The 22253-nt window shown below is 42.6% G+C and overlaps 1 protein-coding gene across 1 annotated transcript; it reads left to right on the top strand.

Moving 5' to 3' along the window:
• Nucleotides 1-303: 303 nt before the first annotated feature.
• On the top strand, nucleotides 304-13427 carry pacc1 (proton activated chloride channel 1). The gene is made up of 8 exons (XM_084309919.1): nucleotides 304-476; nucleotides 1371-1494; nucleotides 3173-3385; nucleotides 6168-6322; nucleotides 7231-7373; nucleotides 7518-7659; nucleotides 8856-8963; nucleotides 10713-13427. Exons 1-8 carry the CDS (start codon nucleotides 438-440, stop codon nucleotides 10872-10874), a joined length of 1086 nt encoding a protein of 361 aa, XP_084166045.1. The 5' UTR covers nucleotides 304-437; the 3' UTR covers nucleotides 10875-13427.
• The last annotated feature ends 8826 nt before the right edge of the window (nucleotides 13428-22253 follow it).

Below are 22253 nucleotides of genomic sequence, written 5' to 3'. Positions count from 1 at the left end.
ACTGCTGCCAGTGTAACTTGTTGGACATGCATGTGACATGTGTTTTATAACCCCCTGTGATGAATAGCCATGCGGGGCCAGAGGCTTGTCTTGTCTTGTCCATTATAACTTGTGGTGTTTTGGTCGAGCAGTAAAGTAAAGTAACCAGAGAGATAGGAAACAAGGGCGGAAGGAAGGGAAGGAATCTGTTGGTGTTATTGGAGCGCGGCCAGTAGCTGCTAGTGGAGGCTTGTTAATTATCAAGGGAGGATACTTTGACCGAAACCCCGGCGTCTCTTCTTGGGTTGCGTTTCTATGGGAAATAATTGTGTTCAGTCTCACAACAACAGAGAAAATGTGTGTGGATAATACTTGTTGTTGTTGGTCACTTTGAATGAAGAGAGGAGCCCCCGACTCTATCTGATTGATAATCCATTGGAAGAAGTAATAACATCGGAATGATCAGGAGAGAGAGAGAGCTGTCATCATACCAAGAGGTAAACAGGTTAAAGATTATTCCACCACAGTGCAATTATAAGTGGAATCCTGAAAGTTATACGTTTGAAGTTTGCCTTAATAATAACCAATTAACCGATACCGCGCTAATGTCTGATCTCACGTGAAAAACAAAGGGCTGATAAACAGACAGAAAAGTGTCTGTTGAGCAGTTATTATCATGTGACTGCAGCACAGCTGACAATATTGAGGCTGTTGCGTAAAGATATGAGTCACACCCGTCTGTATGTCGTTTACTTCGTATAGGCTACTTGGTACTTTTAGTAGTATTATGTCGTTATACAGTACTAAATACCTGTATGTCATGTATGACTATGTCCCTACTCCCTATGCCATAAATGTCATGTATGTTGTGTATGTCATAAATGTCACTATGAATTGAAAATGGGGGACCCTGATGTAAAGAAGACAAAACGTCTTTCTCTGGTCTGCATCCCCTTAACAATTGTGTGTATTGAGCCGTACTGTAAAATTGTACCCATTCTGCAATCTGTTAAATAAAGTTTTCATTCATTCATTCATTCATTCATTCATTCATTCATTCATTCATTCATTCATTCATTCATTCATTATTATAATAAACAAATGTCATTCTCTCCAAGCCAATTTCATCCAGATAATATCATACCAACAAGGGTGTGGAGCAAACACACCCTTGGTTTGAATACATGTTGGTCTGTGACAGACGGTCCAAAACATGTGTTTTCACAAATATTGAAACCATTGAAAATAACAAGACACGCTTAATTTGGGGTGGACGTTGATGGCAACTAAAACGCTGTCTTTTGAGAAGATTTACATTTGGACCCATTTATATTTAATCTTTGGTGCTATAGGCAGGAACACTAACATTTTTCTATCTTCAATCTTTACAGTTTAATGATGGTGAAGAAGAAGAAGAAGATGATGATGATGATGATGATGATGATGATGCACAGACCCCAGACTTTTTCCAGGAACCTGTTGATGAGCAGGAGCCCAATGGCAGCATTTCACACGGTGAAAACAGTTAATTTCCCATATGGGTCTAACTGTAACATAAATACATTTCCCAAACTGATAGTGAAGAACAGCTCATTTCTCCTTATAGAAACTATTACAAATGATTACCCTGATAAAGGTTGCTATAGTTGAATCTAGAATAATATATTTGTTTTGATACAATCGTATGATATTTTGCAATAAAAACTAAAAGAAATATTCAGAAAAGATGCTAAAATATTAATAAATGATAGGCTACTGACATTTTTCAAATGACATTTACAAAATTCTGTACCGTGTATTACCTGTCCCAGTAAAAGGAAACTATAAAAGAAGGAAGGGTCATCACGTCACTGTGTATTCATCAAATGTAGAATCCACTTTAAGGTTCTGGTCATCACCTATACAGAGCACTCCATAGTCAGGCACCTGCGTACATCTGCGACCTACTGCGTCCCTACACCACGAGTAGATCTCTCAGGTCGTCTGACCAGGGCTTGTTGGCTGTCCCTACTGCGTCCTTACACCACCAGTAGATCTCTCAGGTCGTCTGACCAGGGCTTGTTGGGTGTCCCTACTGCGTCCTTACACCACGAGTAGATCTCTCAGGTCGTCTGACCAGGGCTTGTTGGCTGTCCCTACTGCGTCCTTACACCACGAGTAGATCTCTCAGGTCGTCTGACCAGGGCTTGTTGGCTGTCCCTACTGCGTCCTTACACCACGAGTAGATCTCTCAGGTCGTCTGACCAGGGCTTGTTGGCTGTCCCTACTGCGTCCTTACACCACGAGTAGATCTCTCAGGTCGTCTGACCAGGGCTTGTTGGCTGTCCCTCGGTCTAGATTAAAAACAAAAGATGACAGAGTCTTCAAAATCGTGGCCCCCAGGCTATATGGAATGCTCTGCCCTTGGACCTAAGATCTGTGGTCTCTGTAAATACTTTTAAAAAGCAGCTAAATACTGTGCTATTCAAACAGGCTTTTGGCTAACTATGTCTGTGTAAATCTTTTATGTCTTTTTATCTGTTTTGTTTTTCGTGTTCTTTCACGTTTTTTTATATATTTTTTCTTTTAACTTGCTGCTATCTTTGCACTTTACTGATGTTTTTATACGTGAAGCACTTTATTGTGACCCTGGTCTGTGAAAGGTGCTATATAAATAAACTTGATTTACTTACTTACATACATACTGTGTAGCGTGTGAACGCACATTGGTGCCAAGTGTGGAAATGTTCAGTTCAGCCAACATTGAATGGGATCAGCCATCTCCTTGTTTATGACATTTATGTCATTTAAACAGGTTATTACCTCGGATGTCAGAATCATCAGCAATTTGTTGCATTGTTAACTAGCTAACATTTATATAACATAATATTGGTTGATGTATATTTCCTCAGATAGCTGGTATATTTTGAATTTTGATACAGGCTTCAATAGAACTGACAACGTCTGGCACCAAGCAAGCAGAGCATAGAACTCTGGTATTCTGACGTGATGATGACCCTTCCTTCTTTTATAGTTTCCTTGGTCCAAGCTTGCCACCACCACGAATAACCTATGGGGAGAAAGAAAACTGCATCTAATCCCAATACTTGTGAAGTATTGACGCGGTATAATATAAAAATGATGTGTTTAGGTGTGACACTGCTAACGCCGTAGATGTTACGCATTATTTCCTTTTCCTTGTTGTGTCTCCTAGTAGAGGATGACATCAGGGCAAGGAGTCCTTCGGTGAGATTGAGCAGAGCCTGCTTGAGGAACGTCTTCACTGTGGCGCTCATCTTCATCTACCTGCTGCTGACCGCGGTGGCTATATTCCTGGCCTATCAGACCATCACCGACTTCATGGTGAAGCTGAGCCACCCGGTCACGTCCATCACTTACAGAGAGGTCGACAGCTTTTCAGCCCCCGGTTTGTATAAATGAATGAACACATTCACATTCACATTCACATTCGCTCATGTAGCTGACACTTTTATCCAAAGCCACTTACAAGTTCTGTGCAACAAGTCAGCAGGAAGGGTACAACTCTGGCAGCTAAGGGTCAATAACATTGTTTGTCAAACAGTGTCAGACTTGAGTGTTACACTCTTGAGACCTGGGCAATTACGTCCCACGGGCCACTTCCGGCCCTTTGGGCGTCCGTGTCCGGCCCGCGGTAAATTTTTACAATGGGAGATAATGAATATTGAGCAGAATTAAGTTCAAGTTATCATTGGTTCGGCCCTCCAACACAGTTCAGGTTTCTCATGTGGCCCCTTGTAAAAGTTAATTGCCCACCCCTGGTATAGTAGTATAGACATATTAGCATGATAGGTAGTAGTATAAGTATAGTAACATAGTAGTAAGGTACATAATAGTCAAATGACAGTAAGACAGACAGTAAGAAGCTGGATATTTTTTTTTTTTGTGTTTTATTTTTTTTATTATTTTTTAAACATAACATACAGTTAGATATACAAGCATTAATTAACAGTACACGTCCAATGAAATCACAATTTAAAAAAAATGTAACATATGAGATATACACCTAATACTTGCTATCTAATACCCTACATACATATGCTCTCGCTCGCTCCCCCCCCCCCCCCGGACCCCCACTTGGATAATCCATCCATTATCATTCACTCCTAACCAGGCACTACTATTCATATGCTAGCTTTTATTCTCTCCACCACTTCTAACCACATTGCAATTTTGGTTTCACTGACACCTAGAGTTCTTGCTGTAGATATTTCTAGATAAATCACATCGAGATATGTAAGAACCCTGGAAGCTGGATATTATTTATGGTTTTGAACGGGGCGATAATATAAGGCAAAACAGCAGGTGTTGCCGACTGGGGCGGTGCTGCCAGATGTTACTAAGAGAGGTGTGTTAGTTAGGGTGGCGTCTATTCGGAACCCAGGAGCAGAACACAAGGCACAGGAGAATGAGGCGGTTTAGGGTATTTAATGATACACCCGGCAGGTGACAAGGCAGGTAGTGAGGGAATACAGGTGAGTGAGGTATATCCATGAGATCCCGGGCCTCGTCCAGGCTGGTGAAGTCCACGGGTGGGGGTATATAGGCCGGAGGTGTGCGATCCTACACACAGAAGAACAGGGGTTAGAACGAGGCAGGTACAGAGGTCACGACTTACACTATACACATGTATATATATATAAACTAAAAGGAGAATACCTTCAAGGGAAAGAAGGGACCGCACACTCCACAGGACTGGTTTTTGCTTTTTTATTGTTGCACAACGCGTTTCGCTATTGCTTCCTCAGGTGCTATGCAGCATGTATATATATATATATACCAAGACGAGGAGTGGCAGGGGTGCAGGCCTCTTATCCTGGCTCGTTGATGATGAGTCTCGGGTGTGTAGACGCGGCCCAGGTAGACAGAGTGGTGATGAGGTGGAAACAGGAAGAAGCCCATATAAGGGCGTGGAGACCTGCTGCCAGACAGGAGGCGTGAATATTTTAGGCAACCAACTTGTGTTTAGCGTTTCTCTGATTGGCCACTACGCCCATGTGACCAGCGCGAGAGAGCTGCAGCGCGGAAATAGGCTGTCTATTGCCATTCTCTAAGACAAACTCTAACCTTAACCAGCTCTTTAACAGCGCCTAAACTTAACCCTTCTAACCTTAACCAACTCCGAAACAATGCCTAACCTTAACCTTAACCTTAACCAACTCCGAAACAATGCCTAACCTTAACCTTAAACCTTAATCAACTCTGAAAGAATATTGCCATTCTCTAAGACAAACTCTAACCTTAACCAGCTCCTTAACAGCGCCTAAACTTAACCCTTCTAACCTTAACCAACTCCGAAACAATGCTTAAAGTTAACATGCCTAAACTTAACCGGCGAAAGAATGCATGTTAAAAAAAAAATTAAAAAAAAATTGAAGGGAATCGAACTTGTCACCAACGGACCGCAGGATGGACAGCAAGGCAGCGCTACCAGTTGAGCTAGTTGTCGATGTTAAAAGAGGGGGGATTACTGCTACATAATGCTTCCCAGCTTCAACCGCTGCCATGGTAATTACGTAATGTCGAAATCACTATTTGAATGCATCGTTTTTTAAATGGTAAATGGTGCATTTATATAGCAGCTTTTATCCAAAGCGCTTTACAATTTTGTTGCTCACGTTCACCCACATTCGAACACCGACGGCGGAGGCGACCATGCAAGGTGCCAACCTGCTCATCAGGAGCAGTTAGGGGTTAAGTGTCTTGCTCAAGGACACTTTGATAGCTGCCCGGGAGGAGCGGGAATCAAACTGGGAACCTTCCGATTACCAGACGACCGCTCTACCTCCTGAACAACTGTCGCCCCCTGGTTATTTTGGTTGTTTTTTTACCCCTCTAAAAATGTGCCTACATCAGTGTAAGAAACAGCTTCTAGAAATAATAATCCAACATTCATTTTGAGAATCAATTATTGTCAGACAACACAACATCATATGAACTCTCAGAAAACCTGTCGACCCCGCACAGCTCTCATTTACCGCATTTAAACATTCCTGCGAGAATAATGAAGCTTGATTATTCAATGATAATTAATTATGAATTACTGCTGAAGCTTTGAAGCCCAAAATGGTAATCGAGACAGCCCTATACTCTCACATAATCATTTTGAAATTGTCATTTCATATCATCATGCATTGTGTATTCTCTGTATTGTCTTTTTTTGTACACAGGGATTGCTCTGTACCCTGGGAAAGCTCAGCTGTTGAGTTGCAACCACCATTACCACGACTACATCCCACCGTTGGTGGATCCAGGAACACCTCAAGAAGTGGACTGTGTGATTCAGGAAGTGACCTACATCAGCCCGTTCACAAATCAAACAGAGGTTAGATACACTGTTAAGACTTATTAGATACTGTTAGGGCTTATTAGACACTGTTAAGACTTATTAGATACTGTTAGGACTTATTAGATACTGTCGGGTCTTATTAGATACTATTTGGACATATTAGACACTGTCAGGACTTATTAGACACGGTTAGGACTTATTAGACACTCTTAAGACTTATTAGACACTCTTAAGACTTATTAGATACTGTTAGGACTTATTAGACACTCTTAAGACTTATTAGACACTGTTTGGACATATTAGACACTGTCAGGACTTATTAGACACTGTTAAGACTTATTAGACACTCTTAAGACTTATTAGATACTGTTAGGACTTATTAGACACTCTTAAGACTTATTAGACACTGTTTGGACATATTAGACACTGTCAGGACTTATTGGACACTGTTAAGACTTATTAGACACTCTTAAGACTTATTAGACACTGTTAGGACTTATTAGACACTCTTAAGACTTATTAGATACTGTTAGGACTTATTAGACACTCTTAAGACTTATTAGACACTGTTTGGACATATTAGACACTGTCAGGACTTATTAGACACTGTTAAGACTTATTAGACACTCTTAAGACTTATTAGACACTGTTAGGACTTATTAGACACTGTTAGGACTTATTAGACGGCACTGTTACGACTTATTACACTCTTACAACTATTAGGACACTCTTGAGACTTATTAGACACTGTCAGGACTTATTAGATACCCTTAAGACTTATTAGACACTGTTAGGACTTATTAGACACGGTTAGGACTTATTGGACCCAGTTACAGTAAAGACAACCATGCATGGTCTTTATTTGTGCCTTTGAAACCGGACCATTGTGATGACTCTGTTTAAAAAGCATTGTACCACAGCCAATGCTTAACTGTCTTTCATAGAAAAAAGCCCTGGTGGTCAAAGGCCCGTCTGATGTCAGAAACAAAGAGCTAATCTTCATGCAGTTCAGTCAGAATGAAACGGAACAGGATTTCAGTGCCATCACTTACATGCTTTTCGCCAACTACAGCGATTTGACGAAAAGGTAAAAAACTGTTGTGAAGTATCGATTGTCTCGATTGGTGTCATTTCTGATTGGTGGGATGAAAAAGTCAATCTCACTGACGAGCAGCACACTCACATGCAGGTAAATAGGGAAAGGTTTCAGCTCTGCCTTCTCCCTCTCCAGCGGAGATCAGTCCGACTTCATGGTGAACTCTGAGAGGAACTACTCCATGTGGACCTTCTCCGGGGGGTTCAGGACCTGGGTCAAGATGTCTTTGGTGAAGACATCTGGTAAAAAGAGTGAAGCTGTGGAGTTTCGACAAGAGGTACAGTACCGCTAACCTGTGTTTTTTTTTTTTTTTTTTTTTTTACCTGCGATGGCAATTCTTTTTACAAATCCCATATGTCAAATGTTTATGAGAAACATATAGTTCTGCCTTCAGAAGGTTTTATAAGAAACATAGGGCGGGATCCACAAAGAATGGATTGCATGGTGCTATTTGCACCCTACTTACAATTCATTATGAATTGAAAATGGGGGACCCTGGTGTAAACAAGACGAAAGTCTTTGTCTGGTCTGCATCCCCTTAACAATTGTGTGTATTGAGCCTTACTGTATTGTACCCATTCTGCAATCTGTTAATAAAATGTTCAATCAATCAAATACACACACTTGTTAAGGGGATGCAGACCAGACAAAGACCATCGTCTTGTTTACACCAGGGTCCCCCATTTTCAATTCATAATGAATCCATTCTTTGTGGATCCTGCCCATAGTGTCACATATCTTACTCACCTCATCTATGTTTTTTTTATACTGTATGTTAAGATTACTGGTTGCGAGCGGCTGGGCAGTGTAGAGGTCTAAGCACTCGCCTACCACCGCAGAGAGCCGGGTTCCATTCCTGCTAGTTGGTCGGGGCGCCTGTTCAGCAAGGAGGGGAATCTGGGGGAGATAGGGTGAAACTCTCCCAGTGAAACTCCTAGCTGTCAGGTGAAAAGAAGCGGCTGGTGACTCCACATGTATCGGAGGAGGCATGTGGTATAGTCTACACCCTCCCCAGCGCAATGACCAGGAGGAAATTGGCATAACAACAAAATTGTTATGGGAGATGGGAGAAAGATAAACATTACTCCAGCCATATATGGCAGATTCCTTGTAAGCGTTGTGTACATATGTGGATTTAATGCCATATACATTACATTTACATTTAGTCATTTAGCTGACGCTTTTATCCAAAGCAACTTACAAGTTCTGTACGACAAGTCATCAGGAAGGGCACAACTCTATTAGCCGAGTAACAATGTTCATCAAAGTGTTGAGTGCTACAGTGTAGGTTAGGTTATTAGGACAAGTGCATGACAGTAAGGTTAGTTAGGGTTAGATTTTTTTTTTTCATTTTTTTTTTTCATTTCAGATAATGGTTGAAGAAGTGCGTCTTTAGTCGAGAACACGATAATCTAACAATGGTCAATGACTAGGCCATATGTTTTACTTATCTTATCTTGTTGGCTTCTCCAGTCCGGTGTGGTGAAATTCAACGACAAAAGGCCCCAGTCAGAGAGAACGAATCAGCTGTTCTTTGTCGTGTTTGAATGGCGGGATCCTTATACGCAAGAAATCAAACTGGTAAGTTCTCGGTTCTTACCGACGTTCTCCGACTGGAAACCAACGTCCACGATATACAGTACATGTGTAGATAAGACACAAACGTTGTCTAAAGAGACAATAAAGAATATCTATCTGTTAGATTGATCTTGTATTGTATCTAGATTGATCAATGTTATGTACAGACCTGCCATGGATACTTACTGGGTATTGACCATATTCACACACACAGTGGCAATTTTTCTCTTATGAGTAAAGAGCAATATTGCCACTGTGTGTGAATATGGTCAATGGTCAATGACTATGTCAATGGTGAGAGACATCGATGGTTTTCATATGTGTATGTAATCTATACAGATATTTTTTTTTTTTTTTTTTTATCCACTTTTTCTCCCATTTTTCTATATTTTCTCCCATCCCAATTTCGTATCATCCAATTCAACCCTCCCCTGTCACGAACGCTGTTTCTTGCCTCCCACAAGCCGGCTGCAATGTGGACTAAGTCATACATAGCACAAGTCCCCTCCGGTACTTGAGGTAACAGCAGTCGCATCTTTTCACCTGCGCAGCTCGATCTCTCAGTGTCGAGGAGTAACGCGTGGGAGGCTCACGCTGCCCCCGACACTTCCTGATTCTACTGCGCAGGCGCACCAACCGACTTGTAGGAGTCGCTTGTTCACAACGTTCGATCCCCACCCTTCAGTTTTCCCTCCCCGTAATACGGCCAATGTGTATTACTGCGGACGACCAGCTAAACTGAAAACAATGTGGAGAGCTGGATTCGAACACGCGAATCCTAGCGTCTCCACACTGGTGGCGAGTGCCTTGCCCACTACACCACCTAGCCGCCACAGATATTTATTTTTAACGTATCCTCTGTGTGTTAAACTCTGAAATGATAGAGACAGACAGGGCACTCTGGGCAGGGAGCCAGGGTGGCTAGAAGCGAGATAAGAAGCCCAGTCGAGGTCACTCATAGCTAGGAATAACGCCAACATTCCATTTAATTAAGAGATAGGGCGGCGTTGCTATGGGCTCACAGCCGTTGCTAGGATATAGACTTTATTGCTGTGAGTTCTTCCGGTAGCAGAGTCAGACAAGCATTGACAAGCGTTGACAGCGAGACAGCGAGACAGCAGAGAGAGCTCCAGCCTCCTTCACCACCGAGCGGGTACAGAGAAGGGAGGCTCACGCTGCCCCCGACACTTCCTGATTCTACTGCGCAGGCGCACCAACCGACCTGTAGGAGTCGCTGTCCACAACGCCCGATCCCCACCCATCAGTTTCCCACCCCCTAATACGGCCAATGTGTATTAGTACGGACGACCAGCTAAACTGAAAGCAAATGTGGAGCGCTGGGCTCGAACTGACGAGCCCAGCGTTTCCAGCATTTCGTGGCGAGCGCCTTGCCCACTACGCCACGTAGCCGCCAGGCTAGCTGATCCCTATCCGCTTCCATTCATTTGTGCTAAGCTAGGCTAGCTTGCAGCCGGATAGCTTTCTACTGAACGCACAGGGAGGAAATTGGTCTCTATCTTCTTGTCTGACTCTGGAGAAGACAGTAAGCGCATTTCCCATAACGTTGGCGTGTTCCTTTAAGATAAAGGTAGTCTACAAATTGAATGCTCAGAGTGTATTGACTGACAGACAGACTAATAATATGTGATTTGTATATGGGAAATGAGAAGGGGAGGAGTTTGAACCCACCTATCCCAACCTCACGGTGTATATCCATAGTCACTGTGGCATTATTTTTCTGATTTCTAACAGATAGTGACTGCTAATCCCTGGAACTCCATAGCCATTCTGTGTGGCGTGTTCATGGCTCTCTTCAAGGCTGCTAATTTCGCTAAACTCACCGTTCAGTGGATAATCAAGATGCGCAAGAGACATCTGCGAAACAAAGAAAGAGAACTGAACCAAATAAGCTGAAAGAACATTTACATTACTGACATAATTGTTTTTCAACTGCCAAATTGCCCAAGTCTAGGCAGCGCTTTTAAGAATTTATTTTGTGAGCATTATCATGATTGTAGGATCACTACATGCACCATTTAGCAATTATTGCCATGGATTATGGGCCTATGCTGGATATCAGTTGAATTTTTGCAAATATTTTGTGCATTTTAAGTTAGCTTCATAAAGTTGTCTCAACCATTTCTAACAAAAAGGTCAAATTCACGATGATTGATTCATTGAGCCAATGTTTATTTTTTCTTATTTTATATTATAGCAAGTTTAGTTTATTATTATGTATGACTGGAAAATGTACTTTATACGCACATATGAAAATGTTGCTGAACGTTAAAGGCTTTGAGAAACTTTGCGCAATGAGGGTTTTGAGCTGTTTGTTAAAGATGCACTAAGAGAGTTTCAATCATTTGTGAAGAGGACTGTGTAGTCTAGTCTCAACCACGCACAGGTAACCTGAATGTCATTTAGTGGTGGATGTGACGAGGCTACACAGCCCTTTTTTTAAATGGTCAAAAATGTATTTCGATCAATGTTATAATTGCACACTAGAGTGCATCTTTAAGGGAATTAGATCTTCACTGTGGGTCTTTGCCTAAAACTCTAAACAAGTTAAATCTTGTCAGAATGTTGCTGAATTGTGGAACTGTTTCAGGTTGTAAAGGGACCTTAGATTTTTTTTTTTTTTTTTTTTATTAGTGTGTCAAACTTTAAAGGTCCCCTCCACTCAAAAACGTGTTTTTTCTACAGGTAACTCCTCTTGGAGGCATGACTTGGACTATAATGCCCTGCATAAGCTAACCACAGTTAAGCAAACAGTGAAACTGAGAAAAACTTCTTATTTGACTATCCAGTGATTTTGTAGTTACTGCCATTCTTTATACTCGTTTTCTCTAAAAACAGAGCAAGATTGAACGCTGAAACTTTGTCACAAGTGTTAGATTTCATTGACTTTTAATTCATGTTACTTATCCTGTCTTCCTTCAGGATGGGACTCTGCGTTGTGTTGTCGGATGTTGAAGTAAAGTCACCCCTTGAGATCATATATAAGACACACAGGCTCCCGGTATTCTCTTTATAACACAGGTTTATTGGCATAAACAGCTAAATTGTTACAATTAGGTTGCTCTCAGGTTCTCTCTGTGTGAGCTGAACACTGAAGAAGGAGACCGAAAAATCCCTCTCTACTCCAAGCTGAAATACCGGAGAGACACCAATATTCTCTCTCTCTGGCATAATATGCCCATTTGTTATCAACCGCTCCTTACTTATCTCCCTTTCTGGCACCTTAAAAGTTCCACACAAGCTCAGTCCTCCTAGATTCGTTCCCCCTGCGAGAGATGCCACCTGGATATCCATCTAGTCTATAGCTAACTAAAATGTTGACCCTTGATGTAATATCAGGTCAGAAATAAGAATAGACTGTTATTTTCATATCAACACTTTCTCTGCTTAAAGGGGAACTATCTTATAAATGGCCTTTTTCAGTGTTTAGCATTGTTTCCTAGCTATGTGGACTTATATTAATATGATCTATGTCTCTAATTCTCATATTGGCGCATTCTTCCAATTCTCCTCTCACAATATTCACCCTCACTGAACTGAGTCATCTGAAAATGTGCTGATTTGTGATGTCAGAGAGACACCACTGCATGTTAATGTCCCAGATGCTTCGAAGGCCACACAGTGGTTTAGGAGCCCAGTCTCAAAACAGCTTAAGATCTTCAGGTAGAAAAATGCTGTTTTTGAGGACTTGATTAGAAATACAAAACAATGAATTAAAAAAAAAATTACAGAGGTGTTCCATAAACTCACAGGAATTGTGTAAAAGTGCCCAAATAGTGAAAGAAATAGTAAAATAGTTCCCCTTTAAGGTCTTCATAGATCATTGCATTCTCAATGAGGGCAAGGGTGTAGAGATGCTGCTAAGCCCATTTAAGCAGTTTACTGAAACATTTTAGTGGAAAAACCACACCAAACTAATTGTTATTCAATATACAACATTTTAAAGTGTTAAAACATGTGTGGAGGGATCTTTAAGGTTAGTAGGCTACGTGTTGATGTCACCTTTGCAGTACACTGTTTTTATATAATTACGAAAATGTTGCTGAATTCTGAGTTTATCCTCAGAGGTTGATAATACTCAATTAAACCCTTCGAGTGTACAAGCTTGCAAAGATCTGATGAGAATTTTGATAATTGAACATTCTAATGACATTCCAAACAAGATACACCTGAAAGGGTAAAAAAAAGGGACTCTGGGAGCATGTCCTTTATAAGTGTGACCTGATGTTTTTATTGTAGTGCACAATGATGTCACCTTCTCGCATAATTTGGTTTAAACACAAGATTTTAGAATTTTATTTCTCTCTTTTTAAACAAGATTATTACACAATGCAATATAAAGCGTGTTATCGTCACGCTAATGGGACTGCCATCCTGTCGCTTTCTACCTAGACCATTCTGTGAAATCTGAAATGGTTCAACATCACCTGGAATGTACTTGAATTTATACAAATCTGGAATGAATATGAAAAAGAATGTTGAATAAAAACTTTCATGGATTTCTTTTTGTATGTCTCTTTGAATTTTCTTAAAGGGGAAATACACCCATTTCAACAATTCCATACAGCCTAATACAGTTTTTCCCAATCTTTTTCATGACAAGGACCCCTGTGAAAAAGATGAGCATTTGATTAGATTTTGTCAAAGGGCAGAATGCTGTTGTTCCATATAATCAAGTTCAGAATTGTCTTCAGTTGAGGAGACAGTGGAGGAAGTGAAACCGTAGTCACTGTTACAGACTCTCACTTCTAGCGAATAAAATGGATAAATGAACCTCATGGAACCTCCACAGACCCCAGATAGAGAACCACTGGCCTTAAGGGCTCTACATGCTCGAGCAACTGCGACGCGACTGCGACACAACATCGACAACGCAACAATGTTGCAGACACTCTGCCTTTATGCTATCATTATCATCACTATCATTACACCTGGGTAAAACAGATTCCATTCTCTTCTGTTCAAATAACAAACTCAGCAAGGCCGACAGCTTCTCAGTTACAGTGGGTGACAATATTGTCACAAGGAAAGATGAAATTACATACCTAGGTTCCATCCTAGAGGCAAATCTTTCCTGTGACAAAATGGCATCCAATGTAATAAAAAAAGTCAACCAACGAACTAGATTCCGGTACCGGATCTCCTCTCTGGTAAACAAGAATACCCTGAAGACTCTGGCAGGAGCACTCATTCAAGGGTACTACGACTATGCTTGCACTTCATGGTACCAAAGCACCTCAAAGGCGCTAAAAACTAAATTACAAACATCACAAAACAAACTGGTCAGACTACTGCTTGACCTTACCCCTAGAACCCACCTCACCCCTGCCCACTTTGACAACCTAGGATGGCTTAGAGTAGACGACAGAGTACAGCAACTTGCAATGGGCCTGGTCTACAAGATAAGGTACCCATGTACATGTCAAAATACTTCCCAAAGGTCAGTGAATACCACGACCACAACACCAGAGGGAGCTCCACAAATCATGTTAAACCCAGATTCGGCTCAAACAAGGGACTAAACACGTTTCGCAATTATGCCACATCAATGTGGAACGCCCTACCCACAGCTGTAAAGGAATGTGAATCACTACCCACTTTTAAAACCACTCTCAAGGAGCACCTACGGGAGACTGCAATTCGAAACTGGGCCCTGTAAATGTCCTAACCCAACCCCCTCCAATGTACAGTAAATGTCCTAACCCACTAATACACGAGACCCTCTTCTTGGACCAAGTAAGGTTTCGTCGATAATCCAATGTACAGTTACCCCCACCCCGCCTACCCATCCCCCTCCCCCACCCCACCCACCCACCCATGGGGGACCCTGATGTAAACAAGACGAAAGTCTTTCTCTGGTCTGCATACCCTTAACGATTGTGTGTATTGAGCTGTACTGTATTGTACCCATTCTGCAATCTGTTAATAAAATGTTCAATCAATCAATGCTTCACTTGTGTCGCAGTCGCGTTGCAGTTGCTCGAGCATGAAGAGCCCTTAATACGATTTATAATTTATTTTATTGCCATTAACAAACGTTAACAGGCAATTAACATTGTAAAACAAAATCACCTTGAGATTGGGCTTCACTTGGTTTCAAGTTTCAAGTTTTGTTTTTATTTGTCACGTATAAAGTACATGTGAAATAGTCTAGATGGAAACATAGGTCCACCTACATGGTCTGGATTTTTTTTCGCCACCTGTTTTTTCTTAATCCTTGAAGTGTCTATTTTAAGATTTTAACAAGTAACAGGTTGAAATAATGTCCCATGGGGTTTATTTTTAACCCTTTATTACACCTATCCTGAACGAAAACCTGAAAAAGAAAACAGCATAACTTTTGAAGTTAACAACAAATTAAAACATTTCCCCAAACAATATTGACCCAAGGAATTCAGTAAACTTTTTATTTTTAAGATTCAAACACATCTTGATTCTATTTCAGGACAAGAAAATGCGAAAAAAGCTGGAAATGTTTAGATCTGAGAGAAAACGGTGCTTTTTCAATGTATGTGATGTATAGATTGGGGAGAGATGACCACAGCTAAAAACGGTGGTAATGAAATGTGCATGGTTCGCTTTAGAAAACGGTGATAGAAGAAGAGGCAGTAGCCATCACTGCAGAAGGTTTAGCAGCCAGCCGAATGTTTACATTCCTTGTAAGAACATAGATAACAGAGTGTAGGCCCAGAGCAGGAGGAGAGGGGTGACCTCTTTAATGCAACAGTGGATGAAACGTTTAATGGTGTGAAAGGTTAGCAGTCGTCATGACAGCACGTCGCATGACAACCAGGAGAGGGGCGGGGGGCCGTCGTTGCTACGACGAAGACCTATAAGTCGAACGGTGTTTCCGGGTAGGGCAGACTAGAATCTGACCGAGAGCGAGTAGGACTGAGATCACACAGAGGACCTTCTCTCCTCTCATCACGAGAGAGGGGGGGGGGGGGGGGGAGGAAGAATGTCACGACATCAGTAGCTTCGGCTACCACGAGGATGGTCTTAGGCTAACGAACAGGCCTGAACACTATTGGACTGAATCACAAAAGGACAATCTGAACACACCGAAAGATCATTAGAATAGACTCTTCAAGGACGATACAATTTGATAACATCTGATAACATCTGATTATGAGGTTTCTGTTTAGAGAAATAAAACAACGCTTTTCCTCACAAGGTATCTCACGTTGTCGAAGTGTCGAATTCTTACGGAAGTGGAGGAGTATTATGGTTTATGGATTGCACTAATGGGGGAAGATAAGGATCTTATCTACCAGTATCGGAGACGTCAGGACCATTAAAAGTACACAACGCAGAGGAATTGGATGGAGAGCCAAACAGACGAAGACGTGATACTGGCCAGTTTGATCAGAATCTAACAGATGATGCCGTTGGGACCCGGATTTGCAAGAGATTAAAACAACGGGAACAGTTGGTTGTTGATGACAGCCAGAAAGCAAGAGATAAGAACAACGGATAAAGACTTTTTCAATAATGGGGCGACAGTGGACAACAGTCATCAATGTGTGGGAGAATCATGATCGAAGCAAGGCCGGTCAGCCCTGGGAGAGAGCGGCGAGTCGAGCGGTCAGGAGGCGAACCAGCACTGTAGGGGAAACAGCGCTCCGATCAAAAATGTGAGTTCACTGTGCACACGGTTGTTTTGATTTTAACGCCAAATAAAAACGAACAGATAGTGAATCCGTAAACGTAAACATTTCTAGTTCGACACAGAGAATGCCAGCTGTGATAATATGAGCAGAGAGCCATGGTGGAAATCGAGGGTGTTATCTACAGAGAATGAAAAGCAAACGAGGCAGGCTGCACAGTTTTGGTTTAAGGAGGGTAAATGCGAGATGAGGAAAGGGGGGGGGGGGCGCTTGAATCAGATCGAAAAATTGTTATGGCGGGACTGTTTTCATAACAGAAGGAAAGTCGAAAGGAGATTGTACCAGTGTGTATTATGTCCGATCAGGCAAGAGTATTAGTCTGAGAAAGCGTCCCCTGATAATGGATAGGAAAGAGAGGAAAACAGCAGTGTTTTTAGGCCTTGGAAGGAGGGGCAGCGTTCGTTTTTTTTGTGAGAGAGTAGCCATTATGAGCGAGTCAAAATGGCCGTGAGCACCACGAGGAGATAACAACAGATAAAGAACCAGGAAGTGACACGTCAACTAAAACACCATGGAGGAGGAGTAGGTCGCCACCTAGTGGCGGAGGGGGGGTAGTGCTGGGGAGTTTCCATTACCCATAGGGGAATATTTAGAGTTTAAGTTAATTAAGGAGTTTAATTTTTTCAAGATTACCAACTGCTTGTGTGTATACACGGTGGTGTATGTAGAACTTTGTAAAGGAACTCAAAGTGTGGTATAGAGCGACGGGACAGCTCCAGGGCGATGGTAGACAGCCCCGTAGGGTATAGAGCGACGGTGACAGCTCCAGGGCGATGGTAGACAGCCCCGTAGGGTATAGAGCGACGGTGACAGCTCCAGGGCGATGGTAGACAGCCCCGTAGGGTATAGAGCAACGGTGACAGCTCCAGGGCGACGGTAGACAGCCCCGTAGGGTATAGGGCGACGGACAGCTCTGTTGTATGTTAGATGATAGTACGAGTACGTATGTGAGTTAGGAGCAGGGAACCAACCTGCTCTGTTGTATGTTAGAGCGATGCAAATAGTTTTAGGCCCTGATTTTGGGTTTTTTGGTTGTTGCACTGTTTTTGGGTTATCACAAAGAGGCGGGAAGAGGGTCCGTGCGTGAGGATACCAAGTGCGTGGGATGCCAAAAGATAGGGGGACAGGGCTTATGTTGTGTGCTCGGTTGTAGGTTATTATCATAATAATAAGATCGATATACAGGTTAATTAAATAAGTTTAATTATGAAATAAGAGGGAGTTCGATCTCCAGTGGGGCCTTCTCACACCTAATAAATAGGCAGAGTCTTGAGGGGACACGTCACCAGAAAGAACTGGCGCGCGCTGGGGGTCAACCGTGGGACAAACGTAGAGCGCCGAGTGGGTATCGTTTAGCTGCTGGTGTCACGCCGGAAGACAACAAAACAGGGAACCGCCCTGTAGGATTAGATATGGGTGTTGAGAAGGTGGGGGACTAATAGAGAACAAATAGCGCCATGGGCTGTAGGACACTCACACCGTCCAACAGTCTGAAAGGGCGTGGCCATGGCAGGGGCTTGCAGAGGGAAAAAAAATATATAGAGAACGAGCTGCAGGCCCAAAGCCACGGTAGACTAATAGAAAACACAGGGTCGAGTGTACAGAAAGACTGCCGGTGTTGTGTTTCTGCTTTCAAGGGGGGAATGACACCGACAGCGATGGAGATGGCCAGGAGACAGACTGGAGGAGGAGGAAGCCGCAGGGGCCAGGCACAGCAGCCTGGTACACAGATGATCCACGACGAGAGGGAGGAGACGGCGGCGGTGGAGATGAGCCTCAACCAAGATGACCGACAGGGCGGAGATGACCGACAGGGCGGAGATGACCGACGAGGCGGAGTCCAGCGGTCGCAGGCGGTGTTGCCCAGGGGAGAACGAGGCAGACATCGGAGGGGCCTTCACGGCGGAGATGCTGTTTAGAGAGCGTTTTGAAACAACAGAGCACGGGCGGTGAATCATGAACAAACAGGGACTTCCTTTCAGAGTCAAGCAGGAGATCGAGAGACGAGACAACAGCGAGAAGTCCTGTGTTCATTGATTAGGAGTATGAGATATAAATGGAGGATTCATATATAAGATATATGTATAGAAGGATATATATATATAGAAGGTAGATATAACTGAGAACAGTAGAACAACAGGATATAATTATTGGGAGCAGACAGGGGGGCTCCAATGGTTATGAGTCGTTGGATGTTGTTGGTTTTGGTGGTCGGTTTCGGTTCCCTTTGTGCACGAAGGGGGGCGCAAACAGACATCAGGCAGCAGGATCACTGGGTTGACCGTGGGCCGTCTTCGTTTCTTGTGCACGAGAGACGAGGTTGGTTTGCTTCAACCACAGGCTATTTTTGGCATAATTAATTGAAAACCCAAATAATGATTTATGATTCTGAAGGGGTGATAAGAATCAAGGGGGGATTGAGAGAAAACTGTGCTTTTTCAATGTATGTGATGTATAGATTGGGGAGAGATGACCACAGCTAAAAACGGTGGTAATGAAATGTGCATGGTTCGCTTTAGAAAACGGTGATAGAAGAAGAGGCAGTAGCCATCACTGCAGAAGGTTTAGCAGCCAGCCGAATGTTTACATTCCTTGTAAGAACATAGATAACAGAGTGTAGGCCCAGAGCAGGAGGAGAGGGGTGACCTCTTTAATGCAACAGTGGATGAAACGTTTAATGGTGTGAAAGGTTAGCAGTCGTCATGACAGCACGTCGCATGACAACCAGGAGAGGGGCGGGGGGCCGTCGTTGCTACGACGAAGACCTATAAGTCGAACGGTGTTTCCGGGTAGGGCAGACTAGAATCTGACCGAGAGCGAGTAGGACTGAGATCACACAGAGGACCTTCTCTCCTCTCATCACGAGAGAGGGGGGGGGGGGGGGGGGAGGAAGAATGTCACGACATCAGTAGCTTCGGCTACCACGAGGATGGTCTTAGGCTAACGAACAGGCCTGAACACTATTGGACTGAATCACAAAAGGACAATCTGAACACACCGAAAGATCATTAGAATAGACTCTTCAAGGACGATACAATTTGATAACATCTGATAACATCTGATTATGAGGTTTCTGTTTAGAGAAATAAAACAACGCTTTTCCTCACAAGGTATCTCACGTTGTCGAAGTGTCGAATTCTTACGGAAGTGGAGGAGTATTATGGTTTATGGATTGCACTAATGGGGGAAGATAAGGATCTTATCTACCAGTATCGGAGACGTCAGGACCATTAAAAGTACACAACGCAGAGGAATTGGATGGAGAGCCAAACAGACGAAGACGTGATACTGGCCAGTTTGATCAGAATCTAACAGATCACATCGCTATTTTCCCACTTTACTCAAATGTAGTCCATCAGATGAGATCAATTTGAGGTTAATATTGGTAATACAATGTTAATAAAGATTGTATCATGCTGTTATGCCCTAAATATTGTAGATTTTGTGTAAACAAGGCCAAAAGTGGAAGACTAATGTGAAAAGACTAATTCGTCCTACATAGACAAATTAACACATTTTCCTATACAATTTGAAATCCAGTGAAATATGTTTTGTTAAGGTTCAAACAAAGTACTATTACAGTACATCTTCTCTGTTGGCACAACATTAAAACCTAAACTACTAATCATCATCATCATCAAATAGATCGTCAAAGTCTATCTCTAATCTCCATCCTCATCACACTCGTACTCTCCATCCTCCTCATCCACTTTATGTTTTGCATAATCTGCCTCCTTATTAAGAGCTTTTTGCTCTTCTGACTCCGCTTTCTGGGCCAGTACCTCAACAAGAGAAGGAGGGAGGAGATGTTCAAGGTCTACTTTGGATCTGGATATGCCATTGCCCAGCAACCTCCAAGAACTAATGCATTACCCTCTCTCGCCTCATGCACTTGGCTCTCCCGATGGCTTTTTTGCCAAGACAAACAATGATGATCCTCCTCTACCAGCATGACCAACCTCTATATACTGATGATCCTCCTCTACCATGTCAGCATGACCAACCTCTATATACTGATGATCCTCCTCTACCATGTCTGCATGACCAACCTCTATATACTGATGATCCTCCTCTACCATGTCAGCATGATCAACCTCTATATACTGATGATCCTCCTCTACCATGTCAGCATGACCAACCTCTATATACTGATGATCCTCCTCTACCATGTCAGCATGACCAACCTCTATATACTGATGATCCTCCTCTACCATGTCAGCATGACCAACCTCTCATATACTGATGATCCTCCTCTACCATGTCAGCATGACCAACCTCTATATACTGTCAGTTATACATACACTAATAGATATGTTTTTTTTTTTTGTATTTATTTCACATGAAACAAGACAGTAACAATAAGGATGATGAGAGGATAACAAACAATAAGACATGACAATTAAATAAAATAATTGTAATAATACATTGAAATATATATAAAAAAAATTAAGTATATATATATACAGTATATATGCATGTGTTAATGGATAGAATGTTGTAGTAACACAAGCACTTTCCCCTCTGTCCCTGCCATCATTCTGTTAGAAAAACACACTATATTAAAGAATAGAATGTTGTAGTAACACAAGCACTTTCTCCTCTGTCCCTGCCATCATTCTGTTAGAAAAACAGACACAATATTATTTGTTTATTGGCATCATCATCACATCAACACATCAAAGCTTCACACCAAAGCCATTGTATCATTATAATCACTTTGCCTGTTCTACATTTATTGCCCACTTGATGGCACAGTAGAGCAAATGAACCACCATGAAGCTTCAACACCTCAATTGCTTGATTGATTGAAAACTTTATTAACAGATTGCAGAATGGGTACAGTTACAGTACAGCTCAATACACACAATTGTTAAGGGGATGCAGACCAGAGAAAGACTTTCGTCTTGTTTACATCAGGGTCCCCCCTATAACCTCTCTCATTCAAACATCCTATTAGAGCATGGCGATAGAACGCCAGGTAGTTTGCAGGCTGTTCGAGGCGGAAATGGGCAAAGACACAGCTCGTCACGCGATTGGGAAAACATGTCAGTGGCCAATCAGAGAGCGTCAGTCAGTGGCCAATCAGAGAGCGTCTGCCAGAAATGCGGCTAAGGAAAGAAATAACGCCACGTGGACTGGTGGTCACACTGCAGGTGTGTAGAAGGGTGGATGTTAGAGTCAGCGACGGCGTGGTGGTAAAACACAGTGTCGACGCGATAAAGGGCGGAAATTTGCCTCAGGGAATGATCAACGAAACAAAGCAAATAAGAAAATAAGTGTTCAATACCTCGCTGAGAGGTTCATTTGATAAATGTATCACAAAAATCAGCGACAGGACCGAGAAGCTACAGCCACGGGGCCTCGCGCCGTCGGGACAACCGAAAATGGGAAGAATTATGCTTTTGGAGAAGCTAGCAAGCGAAGCTAGCAGCACCAGGGCGGTCACACGTGTGAAGATGAGGAGGATGGCGAGGCCGCCGCGACCATAAAGACATCATGCATGGTAGGTAGCCTAGTGGGCTGTCTCCTGTCTGCGTCATCTATCAAGCGGCACGCTAATTATATAAAAAAGCAGCCATTAAGCGCTGGCACGTGGACTGGTGGTCAC

The sequence above is a fragment of the Notolepis coatsorum genome (assembly GCF_963971535.1).
Source record: "Notolepis coatsorum genome assembly, chromosome: 3".
NCBI lineage: Eukaryota > Metazoa > Chordata > Actinopteri > Aulopiformes > Paralepididae > Notolepis > Notolepis coatsorum.
This window is presented reverse-complemented; position numbering and strand designations above follow the sequence as displayed.